This window comes from Triplophysa rosa, linkage group LG2 (assembly GCF_024868665.1).
Source record: "Triplophysa rosa linkage group LG2, Trosa_1v2, whole genome shotgun sequence".
NCBI lineage: Eukaryota > Metazoa > Chordata > Actinopteri > Cypriniformes > Nemacheilidae > Triplophysa > Triplophysa rosa.
In genome coordinates, this window is record NC_079891.1 from 7,616,291 (window position 1) to 7,639,471 (window position 23,181).

At 38.9% G+C, this 23,181-nt stretch overlaps 2 protein-coding genes across 3 annotated transcripts in view; one reads left to right on the forward strand and one right to left on the reverse strand.

The window, feature by feature from the left end:
* Positions 1 to 6,426, forward strand: part of srek1 (splicing regulatory glutamine/lysine-rich protein 1) — a 31,884-nt gene extending 25,458 nt beyond the window's left edge. For both annotated transcript variants that reach the window (XM_057353562.1, XM_057353572.1), the window contains one exon: positions 5,183 to 6,426. In XM_057353562.1, coding sequence (XP_057209545.1) covers positions 5,183 to 5,338 — 156 coding nt within the window. In that variant the 3' untranslated portion in view covers positions 5,339 to 6,426. The remainder of the gene's footprint in view (positions 1 to 5,182) is intronic.
* A 2,895-nt stretch (positions 6,427 to 9,321) lies between these two features.
* On the reverse strand, positions 9,322 to 21,304 carry LOC130551411 (interleukin-31 receptor subunit alpha). Its single transcript, XM_057329003.1, has 16 exons — positions 21,262 to 21,304; positions 21,097 to 21,138; positions 20,780 to 20,836; positions 20,005 to 20,110; positions 19,644 to 19,804; positions 19,336 to 19,478; positions 17,527 to 17,662; positions 17,275 to 17,372; positions 16,598 to 16,799; positions 16,090 to 16,275; positions 15,644 to 15,772; positions 14,457 to 14,603; positions 13,466 to 13,609; positions 13,091 to 13,184; positions 12,894 to 12,975; positions 9,322 to 12,439 (listed from the first exon to the last, which is right to left on the reverse strand). Exons 1-16 carry the CDS (start codon positions 21,296 to 21,298, stop codon positions 11,876 to 11,878), a joined length of 2,328 nt encoding a protein of 775 aa, XP_057184986.1. The 5' UTR covers positions 21,299 to 21,304; the 3' UTR covers positions 9,322 to 11,875.
* Positions 21,305 to 23,181: the final 1,877 nt, after the last annotated feature.

The window sequence follows — 23,181 nt, forward strand, 5'->3', positions numbered from 1 at the left end:
AACAAAGTTACACCAGCGGTGCACCAGCTTAAAGAGCTGTGCTTATCAGAGACACGGAGGCCACGACACACACTAGATCAGGGGTCGGCAACAGGCCCGCGCCAGCAGCATTATTTTGATTATTTTGCCCGCAGCTGATTATGAAATAGATCTGTCACAATCACGTCTTAGTGAATTTGTCTTCAAAATAAAAGTACGAGAACGTTTTTGCAGCAATGTTTTATTTTGAAATGAATTCAGAGCTTTTAATTTGAACATTTCTGAAAGATATTCTAAAGGGTCTCCACACCCCATATTTTAATATGCCGTGCAGCGTCACGTCTAGGTCAGCTCACAGGCATCGCACACCAGACACGTACATTCTGTCAAGATCAAGTTCAAAGTCGTCTACTGATTTAAAAGATACAAGAATGGATACGTTTTAACATAATTATTATATAGTGGTGTAAATCGTTGAAAAGTGCATGTAAAATGTTCACAAATCTGTACAATTGTTTTGTTGTGTCAGTTGTCTAGGCAACTATGTGTTGTATAGCCTACCGTAGCCTAGTTGTCAGCTTGAACGTTAACCAAACAGGGCATTTCATCCTGTTTATCTTAACATCATTTTTTTTTAAATCCCGGTAAACTATAAATGTAAAACTATAATGTTGTGTCTATGTGATTTAATGTGTGGCGCTCTGTGTCACGGCAAGACTCAGAACAGGGCCCAGAGTTGTAAAGGAGCGCCCGGTGTGTGTACACTCATAGAAAACAATGTTTTCATTTTCAAAAACGCTGCGCTGCGCGGCTCGGCGCTTCCGCAGCTGGTGTGCTACCCCCTTTAGAAGTCTGTCGATCGCTAGACACACTTCTACACTGCGTTCCAAATTATTATGCAAATTGGATTTAAGTGTCGTAAACATTTAATTTTATATTGTTCAATTAAACTTATGGATGGTATTGTGTCTCAGTGCTCTTTGGATCACTGAAATCAATCTCAGACACCTGTGATAAGTAGTTTGCCAGGTGAGCCCAATTAAAGGAAAACTACTTAAGAAGGACGTTCCACATTATTAAGCAGGCCACAGGTTTCAAGCAATATGGGAAAGAAAAAGGATCTGTCTGCTGCCGAAAAGCGTCAAATAGTGCAATGTCTTGGACAAGGTATGAAAACATTAGATATTTCACGAAAACTTAAGCGAGATCATCGTACTGTGAAGAGATTTGTGGCTGATTCAGAGCACAGAAGGGTTCGTGCAGATAAAGGCAGAATGAGGAAGGTTTCTTCCAGACAAATTCATCGGATTAAGAGAGCAGCTGCAAAAATGCCATTGCAAAGCAGCAAACAGGTATTTGAAGCTGCTGGTGCCTCGGGAGTCCCGAAAACCTCAAGGTGTAGGATCCTCCAGATGCTTGCAGTTGTGCATAAACCTACTATTCGGCCACCCCTAACCAATGCTCACAAGCAGAAACGGTTGCAGTGGGCCCACACATACATGAAGACTAATTTTCAAACAGTCTTGTTTACTGATGAGTGCCGTGCAACCCTGGATGGTCCAGATGGATGGAGTAGTGGATGGTTGGTGGATGGCCACCATGTCCCAACAAGGCTGCGACGTCAGCAAGGAGGTGGCGGAGTCATGTTTTGGGCTGGAATCATGGGGAGACAGCTGGTGGGCCCCTTTAGGGTCCCTGAAGGTGTGAAAATGAACTCTGCAAGGTATGTAGAGTTTCTGACTGAGCACTTTCTTCCATGGTACAAAAAGAAGAACCATGCCTTCCGTAGCAAAATCATCTTCATGCATGACAATGCACCATCTCATGCTGCAAAGAATACCTCTGTGTCATTGGCTGCTATGGGCATAAAAGGAGAGAAACTCATGGTGTGGCCACCATCCTCCCCTGACCTCAACCCTATTGAGAACCTTTGGAGCATCCTCAAGCGAAAGATCTATGATGGTGGGAGGCAGTTAGCATCAAAACAGCAGCTCTGGGAGGCTATTCTGACATCCTGCAAAGAAATTCAATCAGAAACTATCCAAAAACTCACAAGTTCAATGGATGCAAGAATTGTGAAGGTGATATCAAAGAAGGGGTCCTATGTTAACATGTAACTTGCCCTGTTAGGATGTTTTTGATTGAAATAGCTTTTGATTTCAGTAAATATGACCTCCTAATGCTGCAAATTCAACAAATGACCATTTTCAGTTTTTTACAACCTATGAAATGTTTTCAAACTCTGTTGTGCATAATAATTTGGAACAGTGCATTTTGAGTTTTTCATTTTTTAAATAAATACTGTTGTCAGTGGGAGGTTTGTTCAATAAAATTCCAAATGTACCCTAACTGTTGATTACTTGAAAATTATACTGACTGTCATTTGCATCGACAAATTAGGAAAACCAGAGAAAGATATAATTTGCATAATAATTTGGAACCCAGTGTAAAATAGCCATCATGAAATATGGGGTATGAAAACAGTGTATACAGTGAAGCAATGAAACGTTTGCTTATAACGCGTGGCCTCAGCACCAGAGCATGTGAGCGAAGTGTAGAGATAGCGTTAATATTTCTTGCGCGCCTTTCTGAAAATTCCACTCTGCTCGCGCAATACGCTCAGAGTCGCTCGCTCAGCCCTCTTGGTGATTTACTTTTTTGCTGCTGGATTATTGTCCCATGTACACTGCATGAGCTGAACCCTGAATAATAGCGCAACGGCATGTGCGTCAACTACAAACGCCACGTCCATTTGTGGAGGTGCGCGGGCAAGAGGTTTGATACAGGCTCATTTAAGTTAAAAAAACATTATAACATTCATATTTATTTCTCTTAAGAAGACATTGTGTCACTTACCCAGTGTAACTGTTGCTTTTCTGAAATAAAACCTTAATAAACCTCGATGTCATATGCGGCCGAGGCTGACAAATGTGATCTCCGGAGGACGCATGCAGCCTTCGAAGACGCAGCTACTTTGTCCAAGTTTCTAAATGTACATTCTAAAATGCTGTAACGACTGAGGTTTGATGTTTTAAGACCGCATTTCCCCTTGTTTTGGTCTATTTTTCTTTAGAGCCTGTTTCTTTTATTAAGCCCAGTAATAATAAAGGTGTTCATAGTGCATTTCGTCTTTTGTGCGTTTATTTTGAATGTTGCACTATGGCAGCTATATGTTCACGGAAATAAAGTAACGAAAATCAAATTTACTTTATCAGTTATTATACAGTTATTTTAGGCACTCTTTAAATAAAAAAATGACAAAAAATATTGGCTGAAACATTTATTCAAGAAGTTTATTATAAACTGAAAACAATTAGGCTTGCTAGACACATTTTATGTCAGAGCGGGATCTGAGCGGGATTTGGTTTATCGAAGCGCACAGTTTGAGCAAAATATTTAGCGGAGCGACACACCGCTCCTCTTCGCTCACATGCTCTGCTCAGCACCTACACGTGAACAATAACAAAACAAATTCGGCTTCCCGAATCCCTTTGTTTTGAAGGTGCCATGCTTCATCTCGTAGTGCCGTCTAATATTATATTCTTTGCAAACAGCGACAACTTCGTTGCAGATAAGACACACCAGCTTTGCATTCACAAAACTAGGTAGGATGAATGCATAGTTGTCTTTCCATTCCTCTTTATATGCCCTATTTTCGCTGTCAACTTTCCTCTTTAGACTCTTTGATAGTGCCATTTTCTCTCACCATCTAGCTAGCTTAATGTTAACAAAAAGCATGTGATCCGTGCGCGCTAGCTCTTAAAGGGACAGCAGCATACTAAATATACAATATCTGTTTTAATGCTCATCAAACAACAAAAAACAAAGACAAAACAGACTCACTGCTCCTGACTTATCAACTTTAATAACTTTAATATGGTTTGATCTACGTATATTTCAGTATACTGTGAAGACTATGAAGTGTTATTTTACAGTTAACTCCTTTATTCAGTTTCTGTAACTAATAACCACAGTTAGACCAAGCTGAAACACCTAAAAAGCACTTTTAATTTTATTTGTGTGTTTGCTTTATTACATTTATTTGTTCTATTGCTCATAATTTGATCATTTGTTCTAATTTTATTACTAACTGATTAACTATTATTATTAGAGTTAGGCTAATCGTTTTATGGTATTATGAGCTTATTTATTAAGATTGCATAGGTAAAAAAACTGATAACTAGTAATTATTATTTATTTATTACTTTTTGTATCGGGCAAGTAAAATTTTTGTCAGGGCCAGTAAAAATATAGAAATTAATGTATGCATAATAATCATGCAACCGTGATTATTCCTCAGACTATAATCGTACCAACAAAAATCTATAATCGTTGCATCCCTAGTGTAAACACAGTCATTTGTTTTCATATTGTGGTTTCAAACCACTACGCAATTACCAGGTACAGCGAATCTCTGGTGGCGCGTAGGCTAACGGTTAGAGCAGTGATACTTGTGGTTTTAGTGACGGGAGGAAAATGACTGTCATTTCTTCAAGCAAACCATTTTGCGTCCCACTGAATTCATCATACTGGATCAATAACAAAGTTGCATTGAAATGGTGTATGACGGGAATTCTTATCTTGCACATTGCATGTTAGTCTCGTTTAGGTGTCGTTGCTCCCCGTTCACTTAAAAGAGTTCAGTGAACTCTGTAAGGTTCCTTTGAATAAATTGCACAAGTACATCTGCGCCTCTAGTTTTTCTAGGTAAGAAACAAATGATCATCTGATCTTCTTGAAGACTGGCGGTGCAGGCTTGCTCATGCTTACCAGCTGACACTGATAACATCAGTGTTTGACCTGTTTCAACTGTAACGCTTATGTACTTCCCCCAAAATATGATGTGTTTTAGACAAAGCGTGAAGCATTGCCGTGTTTTCTAGAACGTTTGATTTGCCATCTAAAAGATCCATTTAAATTCCTAGAACTGCAATTGTGCAGTTTATTGAAATTATAGTAATAGTACTACAGCAATGCCCAGTTTATGTCACATTTATATCTGAAGTATTTGTATCTTAATCTATTCTTCTTTTATTGAGTACTTTATTGAGTATTCGTGTTATAGAGTGTGGTGCAAAGAGAATTTTATTAGTCATCTGACTTAGCATTATTTTCACCGTATTCCTGCTGGGCAATGCGAGATGAAGCTTCCTCCAGGAACATTTATTTGCTGACTTTGCTGACTGTGCGTGTGACCTTACAGGTGGAGAGGAGCTATGAGGAGGTGGACCATGAGTATTACAGCGACGTTGAGGGCTCAGGCTCTGTGGCCAGTAATGAGAAATCTCCCCAAGCTCATCACAATGGCAGCTACAAGAGCACTTACGCAGAAGAGGACGACCTCTCTGCTGCTGAGTGATTGTCATAGACTGTCATGAAGTGACAAGAACTGTGATTAACGGTAGTGGACAGCGCATCAGTGCATTTTACTGTAACAGCTGTCACTCCTTTTAAAACCCTTTCCCTCGTGTTCAATGGTGTGTGATTGTATGCTTCTAAAAACTTTTACAGAACATTATTTGCTGCTGTGAATATGCTGTCATATGATATTCATATGGATGAAAAAGTAAAGTTTTGGATACATTTTTAGCATGGTGAGAGCAATGGCGTATTGAAAGGAGTGTGTTGAGGTCACGTTAAAAATGAGTTTTCACATTCGTTTTCTTTTGCATGTAATGTGTTTAAGCCTAAATGGAAAGTTATTGTTTTATGCTATTTTTGTGTGAACTGTGCTTTGTCTTACTACTCGTGTAACACAGTGGAGACGGTTTTTATTTTAGGGTGGAAAAAAGCCTTACAGAAATCCCGTATTGCATAAACAATGAAACCGTCCACGCTTCAATTTTAGATTAATAACTTAAGAAAGCAATGCTTATTTTATTCTTTTGATTTTGAGCTGAAAAATTGACAGTTTTTAACGGTTTTTATGTTCATAAGTGAAAAAAACATTGTGTGTAGAGAACACTCATGGTAAAAGTGCCTAGACAGATTGTGTGGCAAAAAGATATTTAAAAACATTGTAACGGAATATTTATCTTGTGCTATTATCTTAATATTATAGTGTGAAATGCATAATTTTATCTTTATTTTTTAACAGTATTTGGTTAAATCAGTGAATAGAGACCTACAGTAATATGTGGTTTGTGGTATATATTTGTTCTGAGATGTCTGGTGAATACAGTACAGTAACAATTACTGCTGTCTCATTCAGAACAACTACAATTTAAATCTTTAAGCTTCTGAATATTATTTATTTTTATATAAAGTATTTTTGTTCATTCTAATAGTGAGTGGGTATATACTATATATAACTATGTACTTGTTAGCAGAAGGAATATGATTAAGATGAAGGTGATGCTTTGACATTGATTTATAAGCTGTCATTCTGTACGTGTATAAACAGATTTCCCTAACACAAAATTGATATTAAAGATATTATACCTAAGATTTTTTACTGCAACGTGTGATTTCTCACTATGTACAATCTCTCACTATGTAACAATGCAGTATAATCTTATGTGTTATATACAGTATGCAGTTCGCACTAAGGTGCTATAAAGGTTCTTCGCAGTAATGCCATAGAAGAACCATTTTTAGTTCCACAAAGAACCATTTAGGCGAAAGTTGCTAAAAGCACATTTTCTGAAACAGATCTTAAAGGATCTCTTCTAGGATCTTAAAGGTTTTCTTATAGAGCTATATAGCCAGAAGGTGTTCTTCTGTGGCTTTGTTCAGCACCTTTATTTTGCCACAGTTAATTTTTGAGTATACTTAATTTGATGTTATTCACATGTTATTCAATGTCATTCACACTTTGGGCCTCATTCATGAAACATTCGTAAATATACGAGTAAATTCCGAGTAATTTGCGCGTAAAACAGACCTTCCCGAAAACTTTCCTCCGGATTCACAATTACAGCAAAGTACACATCTAGGAATGCCGGAATCCTCTGGATTTCATCCTCTAGTTTAGCTACATTATATTGCATGAAGGCATAAGATACTAACAGTGTTGGGTGTAACTAGTTACTAAGTAATTAGTTACTGTAATTTAATTACTTTCCCCTTGAAAAAGTAAAGTAAGGCATTACTCTTTTTTTCTGTAATTTAATTACAGTTACTTCTGATGTAATTAAACTAAATACTCTGTGTAATATATGTGTGTGCAATAGTGGAATTGACATCAAAATTCAAAGTCTAACTTTAAAACCCGTGCTTTAATGTATAATTCCCACATTTGTAATACTTTGGTCAGTTAATAAGAGTACTTTATGTAGTTTAATATTATTTATTTGAATGCATTAAATAAGCCGTTTCATGTCTATCCACCACTAATAAATTAGTAAATTAACCTCTGTCCACCAAAGCGTTTTTAGCCAGCTAAAATAATAATACCTGGTGCTCTTCTGAAAACGACCAGCTAGTGGCGCCTGAGAACGCATTGGAGGCACTGCGCGTTACAGCCGATTCACACATACTCTGTGTGCAGTGCGTATTTTTTCACGTGCCCATGATAACAGATTAGAATCATTCACACAGCACGCAGATGCGGTGCGGTACGTCAGTGCAGCGATCGTTTACGCATCGAGTCTATTTTTGCTGTACATCACGGACTAAAGTGATAGCACTATCATGCTCAAAATGAACACGAATTGACACAGAAATGGACTAATTTCACCATAAATGCATATAAATGAAGTTTACTACTTTTTTATTTATATTATTTGTTTAATTAAGCAATAAAAGCAGATTAAAATGTTGCGTGGTACAAATATCCTACAGTGTTTATATTGCGCGAGGAAGGTGCTTCTATGCAGATAGTGACAAGCAGGTGTTCCAGAAAGTACAAGACGGCAGCACGATGGATAACACTAATTATTGAGGTAGAGAAGCAGTTTCATCTGCCACTGGAATGGATGGTAAATTATTTTGAAACTCTTTTAATAGGCTAAGCTAATATAACGCCACGTAAGCATCATAATTCAAAGTCATGTTTTTTAATCTGGATACACCATGGAAGTTTACGGTGGATGCTGTTTTATACAGTCATGGCCAAAATTGTTGGCACCCCTGAAATTTTTCCAGAAAATCAAGTATTTCTCACAGAAAAGTATTGCATTAACACATGTTTTGCTATACACATGTTTATTCCCTTTGTGTGTATTGGAACAAAACAAAAAAAAGGAGGGAAAAAAGCAAATTTGACATAATGTCACACAAAACTCCAAAAAATGGGCTGGACAAAATTGTGGATAAATAAGATTGTTTCAAGCATGTGATGCTCCTTTAAACTCACCTGGTGCAAGTAACAGGTGTGGGCAATATAAAAATCACACCATACTGCAAAACAGTATGCAAATGGTGACGAGGAACCCAAAACTCCAATCGAGAAAAAAAAAAACCCAGGCCCAACCAGGTGATTCCAGTTCCCCTCTGGCAAAAGCTGCTGCCTCTGCACAAGCTCGACAGTGCTTGCACAACAAGGCTAAATAAAAATAAATAAACTTACTAATAAGGTAAATTATAGTTTTAAGATTATCATTAATAATCTAATAGCAATCGAAATTTTGTAGTGAACACGTGTCAAGTCACCGCGTCCTTCTTTATCCAGCTCTATCATCTCAGCTCTTGTCAGGTCGCCGCTTCCCATTCTCCGCTCTACCATCAGGTCAGGCCATGAAGACGTGTCAGGTGACCGCGTCCTTCTTTATCCAGCTCTATCATCTCAGCTCTTGTCAGGTCGCCGCTTCCCATTCTCCGCTCTACCATCAGGTCTGGCCATGAACTGCATCCTGCTCGCTGTGGTAACCTTGGAACAATGAGACAAGACTGGCTGAGAGTAGAGTACTTTTCTGCACTCTTTGATGCAACAAGTACATCAGTTGTGTTTCTGGTTCCGGTTTATCTAACTAATGCAGCCTAAACCCTCAGAGGATTTATATTATGGAAGTGTAGTGTATGCAAGATTAAAAAGATGCGTCTTTAGTCTAGGTTTAAAATGACAGTGTGTGTCTGCCTCCTGGACAGTGCAGGGAAGACTATTCCAAAGTTTAGGCACTAGATAGGAAAAGGATCTACCACCTGCACTTGATTTTGAAATTCTAGGTATTACCAACTGACAGGACGCCTGAAAGCTTAATGCACGTGAAGGACTGTAATACAATAGGAGTTCACTTAAGTACTGAGGAGCTAATTCATGTATGGCTTTATAGGTAATAAGCAAGATTTTAAAGTTAATGCGATGCTTTATAGGTTACCAGTGCAAGGTTGACAGAACCGGGCTAATATGTTCATACTTTTTTGTACGTGTTAGAACTTGAGCTGCCGTGTTTTGGACCATTTGGAGTTTTTGTAATAAGCCTGCAGGGCAACCACCTAGCAGTGCATTACAGTAATCTAGTCTTGATGTCATGAATGCATGAATTAACTTCTCTGCATCTGATATTGACAGCATATGACGTAGTTTAGATATATTCTTAAAATGGAAAAATGCAATTTTACAGGTGTTGGCGACGTGGCTCTCAAATGACAGATTACTATCGAATAGAACGCCAAGATTCTTAGCTGACGATGAGGGTTTTATGGAACATCCGTCAATAGTTAAACAGTATTCTTGGTTGTTACGTATGGCGGTTTTCGGTCCAATAAGTAACACTTCTGTTTTGTCCGAGTTCAGTAATAAAAGTTGTTATTCATCCAGTTTTTTATATCGTCTATGCATTCCATTATTCGATGGAACTTCTGTGTTTCATGAGGCTTCGAGGAAATATAAAGTTGAGTATCATCAGCATAACAGTGAAAGCTAACTCCGTGTCGCTTTATTATATCTTCTAGAGGTAGCATGTGTAATGCGAAGAGCAGAGGCCCTAAGACTGAGCCCTGTGGTACACCGTACTGGACTTGCGATTTGCATGACACCTCATTGTATATTGCTACAAATTGAAAATGGTCGGATGAATAAGATTTAAACCATTTCAAAGCTATTCCCTTAATGCCGACTTAATTTTCGAGTCTATGTAGGAGTGTGCTGTGGTCAGTGGTGTTGAATGCAGCACTAAGGTCCAGCAGCACCAATAACGTGATACAATCTCGGTCAGACGCCAATAGCAGATCATTTGTAACTCTGATCAAAGCAGTCTCTGTACTGTGACATGCTCTAAATCCAGACTGGAATTCTTCATTGATGTCATTCCTTCGGAGAAAGGAGCAGAATTGCACAGCTAAAATCACCCAAGAATGGATAAGAACAAAACATTGGACTATTCTGAAGTGGCCTTCTATTAGTCCTGATCTGAATCCTATCGAACATCTATGGAAAGTGCTGAAACTTGCAGTCTGGAGAAGGCACCCATCAAACCTGAGACAGCTGGAGCAGTTTTCTCAGGAAGAGTGGGCCAAAACTACCTGTTAACAGGTGCTGAAGTCTCATTGAGAGCTACAGAAAACGTTTGCTTGCAGTGATTGCCTCTAAAGGTTGTGCAACTAAATTTTATGTTATGGGTCCCATTATTTTTGTCCATGACATTTTCATTTGTTTTATTATTTACAACATTGTGTTGAATAAAAAATCAAAAGCAAAGTCTGATTTCTATTTAATATGGAATAAACAATGGTGGATGGCAATTACTTTAGTCAGTTTCAAGTTATTTCAGAGAAAATTGTGCATTCTTAGTTTTTTGTGGAGGGGCACCAACAAATTTGAGCACATCTGTATGTACATATGTGTGGTCGAATGTTCAAGGAACAGCTCGGTCTATTAGCGATGTTGGAGTCTGGATATCAATTTTGATATAACTGACATGCTTTTTAACATTACAGCAGTTATTGTGGCTCATGGCCAGGAAGTGGTGTGCTGTGAAAGAGCCACCAACTATTGTCAATGTGGTCCTAACTAGGCACTTACCCCAGGTGCCTTCAGACAGACATTTTGATCCCAATAGATGTAAAGTGTATGTACTGTAGGCTAGGAGTGAAACCCATGACCTTTGTGCTGCCAACACAATGGCTGCATCTAAAATCACTTTAATCCTATAGCAGGCAAAAATCAGCATGCGTCATCAATAGTATGTCCAAAACCTCAGTATGCAAAATCAGTCAGCACGAAATACCCAGATGGTCTAGACTGCTTCTGTTGAGATTTGTGAGTGTGCATTAGATGGCCACTATTCTATCTCATAATGCCATGCGAGCTTATGAGATGCTAAATGCTAAATGTAAATAATGAATAAATTAACAATAGTGGAAAACTGTTAGGATGACTCTTTAAGTGTTATAGATAAGTATATTTCTCGTGGTTAAATTGTGCTGTATAACAACACCAAATTACATTATTTTCCTGACTGTTGTAGTATATGTGGGTCACATGACAATGATTACATGGCGGACGTAGTACTGTATGTCCGAAACATATACTTTAGAACGTCTTGTTTTAACGTTCGATAGATAGGTACTTCATCTGATTCAGTACTGACACAGTATTCGATTTTGGACATATCCAATGCTTTATCGATGGAGCTGCAGGAACACAAGATGCCCAAGATGGAAGACATGCATGCATTATTGTTAACAGAAAAAAAATTGGTGTGTCGCCCAGTGCTATTGTGTCTTTCATCACTTCTTCTTCAACACTTCACAATTGCCCGCAACTCAAAAATTCAGGAAATCCTGTCTTTCCTGGCTGGCAAATCCAACATGTGCTGGAGTTCGTTTACACCTGTAGCGATTATCATGGCTTCCAGGAAACATAAAACCATTGTTGAATGTGATGTTCTGGTCCAAATGACCTTTCTCCCATCAACAGACACAAGTTTCTTCTAACTGACATTCAGATGCCAGAAAGTAAGGGAATCAAGCAAATGTTATAACCCCTTAAAGTAGAGATCTTACTGACTCAGACTCACAGAACAGTGAGATCTATGTGTAAGACATCTGTACCATTACTAGCTCCTGAGGAGACACTAGGCTGTTCATTTCCTGCAAAGCACGACTGACGCACATAATCGTGTCCTGGATGTACGGAAACAAGTCCTGGTTTCCCTGTTTTCATGGATGGACCCTGAATCCCAGTCATAGCAACCTGCTGGAAAAACTCCATGGTGGTGTAATCACTCATGAAAACCACAGCGGGCTTTACAGGAGCTGTTACACTGAAGTCAGTTTGAGATTTAAAAAGATCTTCAGACTCTTTGTTCTCATTGTCCACTGAAGCACTCAAAGCAGAGTTTTCAGTTTCAGCAGACTCCTCATTGGGTGCGGATGTTGAGCTGTCTGTGGTCTCCTCCAAGGTTGATGTGCTGCATTCATTTTCACTGAGGAAGATGGTGGGTTTCACATAGACCTCAGATGTCGGAGAGGAGCTGATATGAGATGCCTCCTTCCTGCTCTCAACAACACACACTGTGCTCGAGTCACACGCCTCACTTTCCTCCAACTTATGTCTGTTGAGAGGCTCAAGGATATCCTGATGATGATAAACAATACAAGGTGGCCAAAGGTTACCCTTGCCTTTACTGTGGATTCATTTAACAAAACGAACAACCAATAAACGTCAACTAATTAACTTTTATTTCACTATTCAATTTCATCGTGAGATTTTTGCGAAGAATCTCCATTTGGCCAGAACATACCAAGGTATTACTGTGTGTTTTTGGAGATTGTACAATAGAACAATGTGCTAAGGATGCTATTCAAGAATTATTTTGGCTTTATGGTTCCACTAAGAACCTTTAACATCATATTATAAAACGGTAAAGAAGAAATTTAAGAACCTTTTAAGAACCTTTGATTTTAAACCAACAATTGTCATTCTATGGCATCACTATAAAGAACCATTTTATAAACCTAATTTTTAAAAATGTAATATAATTGGGTTTTGAATTTAAAACAATGTAATTGGGTTCCTATATAATGCATACCAGTTCGTGGCCAATTTCAATTTTCTGAACTGCACTGCTGTTCCCAGGGTTTGGTATACTCGGCCAAATTAGCTTCTTGGCTCTGAAAAAATAAATAACATACAATAAATACATTGTGCACATTAAGTGGAAAAATATGCACAGATTGGTTGGTTTGTAAGTGCCCTTATAGATCAGATGAGTGCATATGTGTCTACCTTTGCATAAATCTACAGCTGAGGTGAAAAGCTAGTAAAAAGATGATTATTCCCACGATGACTGCGGCTATAATGCTGCTCAAGGCTGTGAATTCTGTATAAATTAAACAAATGCAGTCAGAGATGTTTAACTATTTAAGACTTCTCAATCTCAAACAAGTATCGTCCCTGTCCTTCTGAAGCCTCGTATGTCCAAATTCGCTATACTTTTTAAATTATGAAATACTGTGTTGTCCAATTTGACAAGCTTTTCATTTGTTAGATATTCACAAAACCCAGTAATAAACATAAGGGGTGACGAATAATAATGATTTATGGTAAAAGAAAATACATTTTATGGCCAAAATGGAAAATACAACAGATAACCAGGGTTACCCAGTGGGTTTGTAACAAATGGTTTGGGATCGCTGCGTTCGCCTTCCCCAGCCGCAGTAAACGCAGCCAGTTGTACACGGTATGCACTGTTGATTTTCAGATTCTGCAGCTCATAGCTGTTTAGACTGGGATCCACTTTGTAGGCTGCCATAAATACAAGTTAGATTTTGTGTTATCAAGACAATATGAACCACATTTTTACAGCATTTTGTTATATAGAGATCAATGTTAATTGATGAACTTTCATGCTTCTGATTGTTAATTCATGTTTCTTCATAATACATGATCCAGTTAAGTCATGAAACACTAGAGGAGCAGGTTGATTCCTAGTCTTGCGATCCATAAACTACTCAGCTTGCACATCAACACTGGGTGACTCAAACTCATTGGCTTTTCATGTTCATGTTCATGTACCTTCACATTTAAATCTTGTTAGCATGACATTAGTGCTAGATCACTAACAATCACCACCTCTACCCACACTTCCAACTGTCTAGATTTGTTTACAGGATATTGGGACTAACATCAGCATGTACTACACCCTGTCTACAACATGTGAATGACGCAACGCGTCACTCGCGTCTGGTGGGTGTTAGCAGTAGTAAGTCACACTTGCTCTGCAATAGCAGAATCTGTATAACCAGACCTAGTGTCACAAAAGACCAAATTCATTCACGTTTCATAACCATTCATCTGCTAAAATTTGTAAAAAGAATTTCCATGACTGTAAGTAATGCATTTCCATGAATTGAAGTTATGTTAATTTATACAATAATTTGACATGTACAACTAGAAGCTTTACTTGAATAGAATAGAATCACTGCGAAACGTCTTGTTAAAAAACTATAAAAAAATAACAGTCACGTAAAATTACATGTTTTTCATCTGTTTCTTGTAAATTTGCAGTCTTTTTCTGTAATTTGACTTTGACCTTTTTGAAAATAAACACTATGGATTTAAATAGCAGTAGCATACCAGAATTTACACTTACATGCTTCAGTGTTGTCCTCTGTGTAGTAGATTATGTAGCCTAGCAAAAATCCACGCAAGTCCTCCTCAGACACAGGGCTCCACGTGACCACTGACGTATGCTGGGTAATGTTCCGAATGCTCACATTTCCAGGAGCACTGATAGGACCTGGAGCAGAAATACAGCAGTCCTTCTTTTAGCTTTATATTATGTGAGAGAAATGTACGTCTTTGTTCATTTTTGCCATTTACAGCTATTCTTGTAACTAGTCAATATTAAGCCGATTGCTACATATTAGACCACATTTAACTTTTGCTGGGCGAATATTGGAATACATATAATGGCATAAGTATTGTGTGCAGAAGAGTGTTGTAAAATACAATGCAGTAAAGGAAACCATCTGCTCAAATTAAATTACAGTCACTTTTTAAAAATTATAGATCACAGAAGAGACTACTGTTAACATTTGTCTATTTCTTTTTATGCTCTTGTACTGTAATGAATCGTGAAAAGGTGGAAATGATGTCAGCATCATAGAGGAACTACAGAAAGATTTTGTTTAATGAAAACATGAATGCGAAGATCAGGATCTATATGCAGAATAAAGCTTGGAATCATTGACAGGTTACAATAGCAATCATGCAGACACACATGAGAAACACAGTAAACAAGAAACAACTGGACACAATAGACAACAAAGACAGAACATCAAAAGAAGATGGACAGGGACTACATATTACATAGACAATGCAAAATACATTATTGACAGATGAATGCAATAAATTCAGAGTACATGACAATATATGGTTTATCTACCGTTTGTTCTTTTTACACTTTCTGGTATATATTTTAAATCAAATTAAAGGATGTTTTTATGAGAAATAGCGATGTAGCACTACAGAGTGTCATTACAAGAGACAAATAGTGTATGTTTTTACTTTTGGTTACTGGTAATGGGGACATGACATCATTAAAAGGTGTGCTTCTTAACATAATAAGAAGAGACATTACAATGTACAATTGTAAATTTCTCTGAACAAAAATATAACACCGTACTAGTAGTTTTTGTGTATTTTAATGCAAAAATCCTACATACTGCACCTTCAATGTAAAACGTACATGTCCAGTTACACCAGCATCAAACCAAACTGGACCAGCAAAGAAATTCACAAATTGGTAATTTGAGTTAAATTAATGTTTGCACTGACTTCCTTCAGTGAGGTACGCTTTCGATGTTCCATAGGTCAATTCACTGTCATTGACATTCTTCATGTTGCAGGTATCCTTGTATGGTCTGGTGTGCAGGATGAAGTTGTATCTCGTATAGGGCTGAAAAGCTCCAGTACAAAGAAAGACAAAAAAATTATCATGTGTAGTAGTTGAAAGCATAGGTGGGATTCCTGAAGGAATAGTTCACCCAAAAACAAGCACTTGCTTTATCGCCTTTTCACTCACCCAAAAGGTGCTGTTTGATTTTTGTGTATAATTTTAAAAGGTTGAAACAAAACGAGGAAGCACACACATCTTTGGGTGAACCGTTCCTTCAACTCTATAAATACAATAGGTAATTACAGTAGATGTACAGTTAATATATGGGCATATGGAAAAGGAAAACATAAAATAGTGCTACTTGAAAAAATAACAGGAACATTACTGCTCTCGGTTATCTTCGTTATGTCTTTTTGTGTCTTCTGTGTGTCTGCATAAAATGGTCGGAAAGCTGGTATCTGTCCGCTTGCCCACCACTCCACAGAGAAACACACTCTTGAAATAGAGCTGCTCCACCACAGACTGAAACTGTTGTTACTGGTTATGCTGACATTGAATGGCCTAAACCAATCTGAAAACAAAACAACAAGGAAATGCAGCAACTTTACCTCACAGATACAGTAACATCATTGCTGCCTTTACTGAATTCCAAATGCATACATTTGCAAAACTGCAGTAACTTGAGTGTGTAAAAAATACCTGTAAAAATACTGTAATTGCATTGCATTTTTTATACATATTTTCTCATGTTAGTTTACACCCAACCTGTACATTTGCAGTCTATTTTTGTTTTTATAATGCATTTCAATATGTGAAAATCCTATAAAATAACAGTAAAATAGCTGTTTTTTGCAGTAGTTTAATACTCATAGTATAGAACTAAGTAACCATACCGGTCCAAACATCCATGTTCTCTATGGTTATAGTGGCAGCAGGGGACGATCCAGCGCTGTTGAGACCCCTGACACTGATGTTGTAGGCAGAGTAAGATAGGAACAGGGTGAGGGACGAATCTTTGGTTGCAAAGTTGCTGCACTCTCCGGTTACTTTTTTCACTATCACATTGTAGTAAGTTACAGCCTCACTGTTTGCATGCTGAAGGAAAAAATTAGAGAATTCCTGATTTTTTTTCCATGATCATTGCTGAAAGAATCAAATTGTATCAAATAAGAATTAGTTAATATGTTGCTGTATTATTGTTTTATTACATTCACACACTACACACTATCAGTCATACTATACACCAACAGCCACTGACAAGAAGTAGCTTGTTTCTGTCACAGTAGGCCTACTTTTAGTTAATTACCTCCCAACACTGCAACCAACTAATTGAACAACAATACATTCAGTCTTTATTCTCGCAGCTTTAGTTTGTTCAAGTGAAAAATGGTAAGCCTCATCCGTTATCAAATTAATAATCAAATAACATCCTATTGGATAAACTATATAATTAAAAAATATATACATACAATTTTACTATAAATGCTTCACCCATTCAATTGGGATTTTGTGATTAACAAACAGTAATTGACTATAAAAGGAAAAATGGCCCTGGAATATATGCCAGTACCTTCCACTCCAAAATCACTTTTCTCTGTCCTGCTGATATGAGAGGATTTTGTACGAGGTCTTGAATCTCATGCTGGATGGATGGTGCTTCTGTAAGTTCTGCGAAATGCATTTTGTAAACACAGTTTAATGAAACGTTCAAGGTGTGTCATTTGTGTTGAATTGGCCTGTATAACAACAGTGTGAGGTTGGGATGGGATTTTTTTGTATTTTATCTTTTAAGTCACTTTGGTAACCCTTGTCCTCTACTCACCGCATGGGAGTGTGATGAGCTCACCAAAAGGACACTGGGAACACTCTTCGTTGGGAATACACTGTACTTGCATCTCATAGGACAGAGAAGATGTCAAATTCCATATATCACATTCTCTGTTATTTATAGACAATTGCTACAAGAAAAGAGAACAAAGTTAGTGCACTGTAATTCCATTGACTGTCAAAAGTTATACTTGGAGTCATTCCACAGTTAGAAAAATTAAGAAACTATACACAAAAAGTTTTGTTCTTAATTAAAAAAGTGGGACAAATTTCCATCAGATCTTGAATGTGCCAAACAATAGCCAAGGTAAATTACGGAGGATACATGTACGTATATAATTATTCACATGCATATGAAAGAGGACACAAAAAAACGGAACATTGAAGGTTAAGGGTGCATTCCATGTAAAGTCATCATCTTTATGCCCTATTCCCTTTATCTAAACGTTTAAAGACTTCAGTTGGGGTTATAGAAATATTTTGTGTCATGGTTCTGCCCCGTCTTGTCTTGCTTTTCTTGCCTTCCATATACTCCCTCTCTCCGGTGTGGCATCTCTGTTCCCGCCCTTTCGTCTCGTTATTGCTTTTTAATTAGTTCATGTCCCGCACCTGTCCCCTTCTTGATTTAGTCCCCTTTATATTGTCCTCTTGTTTCATTGTCCTGTTTCATGCTGTCATGGATCTCGGGTGAGGTGAAAGACAGAGGACCCAAGTGCAGACAGGAGGTAAGGGGTTAAACAAGACTTTTTAATAATACAAAACAAAAACCCACGATGGGGAAAATAACAAAGATAAAAACAGGACCACGGACTAACTAAACTAGACAGGACTAAAAAAATAACATTTACCATATAAACTACAAATACTAGACTACACTGACAAGACACGAACTCACCACAAGCAACACACACGACAGTACAATGAACCAGCACAGGACAATGAGACAAGAGGACAATATAAAGGGGACTAAATCAAGAAGGGGACAAGTGCGGGACATGAACTAATTAACAAGCAATAACGAGACGAAAGGGCGGGAACAGAGACGCCACACCGGAGAGAGGGAGTATATGGAAGGCCATAACTGTCTCTCTCCACATAAAACAAGAGGTTCTGTCATGGCTCTGCCACAAGATCAAGAAAAGCAAGACAAGATGGGGCAGAACCATGACAATTTTGTTTGTATGCATATTCTGTTACTTTTAGGAAACCCACAGAAGGCCCCAGATCTTTAACCACAAAGCCACACCACACCCAGTGCACGGTGTTCTCTCAGACCTCACTGGAGTCTGAGAGACTAACCCAAACTCTTACAGTATTCACACTTTATAGAAATAGGGGATCTACCATTTTTGTTAAAAACGAAAAGTGGGTTTAGAGTATTCAAACTGTTAACAAAAGCAGAAAAAATAGCACTAAAAGTGTATTTTTGCTCGTAATCATAGGGGAACCACTTTTAGTGCTATATAGCACCATATCTTGGTGCTTCAGTGGTTCTTCAGAGGTTCTTTGTGGTGACCGAGGTGCTATATAGCACCGTTTCTGTATAAAGAACCTGTTAAGCCCCTGTATGGTTCTTCAGTGGTTCTATAGCACCTCAGTCTTCCCAACGAACCACTGAAGAACCTCTGAAGCACCATAATATGGTGTTATATAGCACTAAAAGTGGTTCCCCTATGATTACGGACCAAGAACCACATTTGGTGCTATATAGCACTATTTTTTTTAGAGTGTACATAAAGCAGACGCAGAAAGGGCAAAAAGTGCTACAGATGTTACCTTTTGTTTGCATGATACTCATATTTACCTCTTTCCAACCTGTTGAGTTGAACTCTCTGTACTTTATCAAGAACTGCTTTATATACTCGCTGTCATCTACCCAGTCCACCTGAACAGACATTTGGCCAGAGCTTCTTTCGTAAGTTACTTTTGATGGAGGACCACAAAGTGCTGAATTAAACAAAAAATAAAAAATCCCAATGGAGAGAATTACTAAAGAAAATGACAGTATATTACTGATTACTGTACTGTAAAGTAGTCTCCAAAACTCAACAGGTGAACTATGGAAAAGTTTAATAATATTAATGTTATTGATCAATTAAATGGTTATCGTACTCATCTGTGATAGAATACCACTGAAGCGTTTGTATGTACAGTTCCACTGCTCTTCCCTTGCAATTACATAAGCTGTCATAGCAGTTGTGTTTATTACACGCAAGTCATCTGAGGCTGAAATCCTATTTTTCTGATGTATCACTGCACATCTGCAGTGCCTCCTGCACAGAAAATAGTGTGGATTGTTTAATTCAGTTTGACCCAGTCTTTTCACCACTCCTCACTCACTCCAGTCTAACTCTTTTAAACTTGACAGTAAGTGCAGTAGGCCTACTATTAGTTAATACGAATACAGTAGATGAGCCAAAGTCTGTGAGCTACAATAAATACATTTTACATTTTCATTTTGTTTTCCACTCACTGTTTAATGTAGATTTTGTAGGAGGTTGAGACATCTCTTTCAGGTTTCCACTTGCAGATGTAAAAAGGATATTTCTTTTTTATAACGCATGTAAAATCATCGACTCCTATGACATGACATATAAACAAAAATGTAAATAAATATAATTAGAACAGGCATCTCAAAACACTGCAAAAGAGTTTTTCTAGAGAACAGTTAAGTTTAAAATCCATATCAATCAAGTTTTTTTCAATTACTGTTATGGTAAAGAAATAATCTAAAAATAACTGTCAGGGAACATTCTGTTTAAGTCATTAGAAACATTTTGCAACGTTCTGGAAACCATATTCTATGGTCTCAAAACATTCTGTTATTTTAGGTAATTTAAAAAATAACCCCCCTGCAACATTCTGAGAACGTTATTTTATAGATGCAAATCGCTTCGTGACCATAGCAAAATCGCCAGTGTTAAAAATGTCAAATTAACACTCACAGTGTATATATAATCCACACTCTTTAAGTGTGGATTATATATACACTGTGAGTGTGCATTTGACCCTTTTTAGCACTGGCGATTTTGCTGTCCATGCTAGTTTCTCTGACATCTTGCTTTGTAATTTTGAGTCTGTCTTTGTTGTTTGTTTACAGATGTCACTTCGAAAGACTCTTTGTGACTACTGTATGACCTTCATATTGAGTATGAAGTATGAAGTATGAGTATGAATTGAGTAACATTTTAAAACATCCATGTACATAAAAAAAAACACAAACAGCTTGTGAACTTGCCATTTCCTACCTTCTGTGAAGTTACAATTTGTGACCAATGAACGAATTCTGTTGCAGTCACAGGATCCTGAAAAGTTCAATTATTTACATGGTAAATGAGAAAACAATACATGCATTTAATGAGCCTAAGAGCTAATACTGAAAAATAAAAAAACATCCTAAAACAACATACTGTATAACAGAAATGGTTATTTCTTAAGCAGGAGCAAGTTTATGACAAAAGACAACAATTCTTCTAAAACTACAAATGCTATAAGCTCTTTCACACACACAAACAGTTTAGAGCATCACATGCACTGTACAAGTTTTGGGTTATTTAGTACTGACCTGTGGACGCTTCACAAACAGCTGTGCAGAGAGATACAAAACCTGAAAGATTAAATGAACAACTTTAAGTTTAAGAAATAAACCAACACAACAACAAAAAATACAAAGCACAGTTTACTGTAGCATGCGCTGGTGTAAAAAACAGATCTAAAACACACACAGTACCCAGAGTCAAATACAAAGCAGCGTAATGCTCGCGCATTGTCGCTCTTCTGAGCGTCTGCTGCTCTAAAAGAACTCATGTACCATACGAGCAGACGGAAGAGTCAGAGGGGTATTCCCTCCTTTTAGGAAAGTTCTGTTTTGCATCAGTTTAGCTCTCATACGTCTACATTGCCCCAAAAATGTTTCTCTTGTTTCCAGCAACTATGTTACCATTGATCAAATATCATTTGTATAACCACATTATAAATACGGTGGTTAAATGTCTTGGTTACGGATGTAACCACAGTTCCCTGATGGAGGGAACGAGACGTTGTGTCGAACCGACAGATGGGGTTTGACTTGAGAACCTATCATCTTCTGACTAGCTTTGAAAAGGCCAATAAAATTTGCGAATGAAATTTGCAAAGAATGAAAGACTCCGCCCCGGATATCTGGGTATAAAAGGGAGATGGCGTGCTGCATTCATTCACCTTTTGGGCTGAGGAGCCTGAGAGCATTTCTCGACTGCTGCAGCGGGCGGCAAGCGTTGTGGCATAAAGGACACAACGTCGTGTTTCCTCCATCAGGGAACAGAGGTTACATCCGTAACCAAGACGTTCCCTTTCTGTCGGTCTCTCGACGTTGTGTCGAACCGACAGATGGGTTCCTATCGAAAATGCCACGGAGCGTCTCTAGCGAAGCGACGCTGACTGACCTGTGCGTGTCAGACTTGAGTGCGAGCATGAAATTGTAACCATCCAGTGGAGAGGTAGGGGGTCCCAGAGCTTTTGAAAAAGGTCACGGACGGGGGCCTTCCTTCTCTAATGGCGAGAAGCTGCCCGGCACAGTAAGGGCCACTGGGGAAGCGCTATTTCCTCACTGAGGAAACGTGCTACGGAGGCCACTTCCTACTGTAGGGAGGAATTCAGTGGAGACACCAACATGGTCTCGCCGGCAGGGGAGAACTCATGGGAGGAATGTGCGGACTGTAAGGGAGTACCGCAAGAGGTGGAGGCCCACCTACGGGAGGTCATGGGTTACCAACCTGGGAACCAGACCATGAAAATACATCAGACAGAACCACCCTGTTGGAGGGGTTACTACGTGTGGGGCACTAGGTCCGATTAGAGCTATACGCTAGATAGCTCAGTTGATACCCGGCCTGAGGAGGCAGGGCTGCTCCGCCCAGCCCGCCACCAGGAAGTGCTTAGTGATGGATGGAATCCCTATTCTTCACCCGGTGGGGGAAGAAGGGAGGCGGAAATAGCACACTGATCCACCTATGAGGGGGGAAGGTGCTTTCGCAGGCGTACGCCCTACCGGTCGCCGGTCTTACCTGTTGGTACCATGCAAGACTCGGGCTGACACCGATTCCATGCGGAGGCTGTAGAACCTTGCGAAGGTGTTGGGCCTAGCCCAACCCGCAGCTCTGCAGATGTCTGCCAGAGAGGCGCCCTGAGCCAGTGCCCACGAGGAGGCTACACTCCGGGTGGAGTGTGCCCTCACTGCCAGTGGGCACGGGCGATCTTGGGACTGGTAGTAAGTTGGGACCGCCGTAGTGACGGCATCCACGATCCAGTGCGCCAATCTCTGTTTGGAGACAGCCCTCCCTTTTTGCTGACCTCCAAAATAGACAAAGAGCTGCTCAGAGCTCCTGAAGCTCTGCGTGTGGTCCAAGTAAAGGCGCAGCGTGCGTACTGGACACAACACGGATGGGGTTAGGTCTTCCTCCCCGGTGGGGAGCGCCTGCAAGTTCACCACCTGGTCCCGAAAGGGAGTGGTGGAAACCTTGGGCACGTAGCCAGGCCGGGATCTCAGGATAACGTGAGAGTCTCCAGGCCCGAATTCTAGGCAATCCGTGGACACGGAGAATGCTTGTAGGTCCCCTATTCTCTTGATGGAGGCGAGCGCCACCAGGAGAGCCGTCTTCATCATAAGATG

Bases quoted from the DNA above. Each gene is read 5' to 3' on its own strand.
- LOC130551411 (XM_057329003.1), bottom strand. From the start codon at position 21,298: ATGCGCGAGCATTACGCTGCTTTGTATTTGACTCTGG. The intron at 19,479-19,643 runs GTACGATAACCA...TGTTTAATTCAG, and splicing joins TGGTATTCTATCACAGATGA to CACTTTGTGGTCCTCCATCA. The intron at 17,373-17,526 runs GTGAGTAGAGGA...TGCATTTCGCAG, and splicing joins GCTCATCACACTCCCATGCG to AACTTACAGAAGCACCATCC.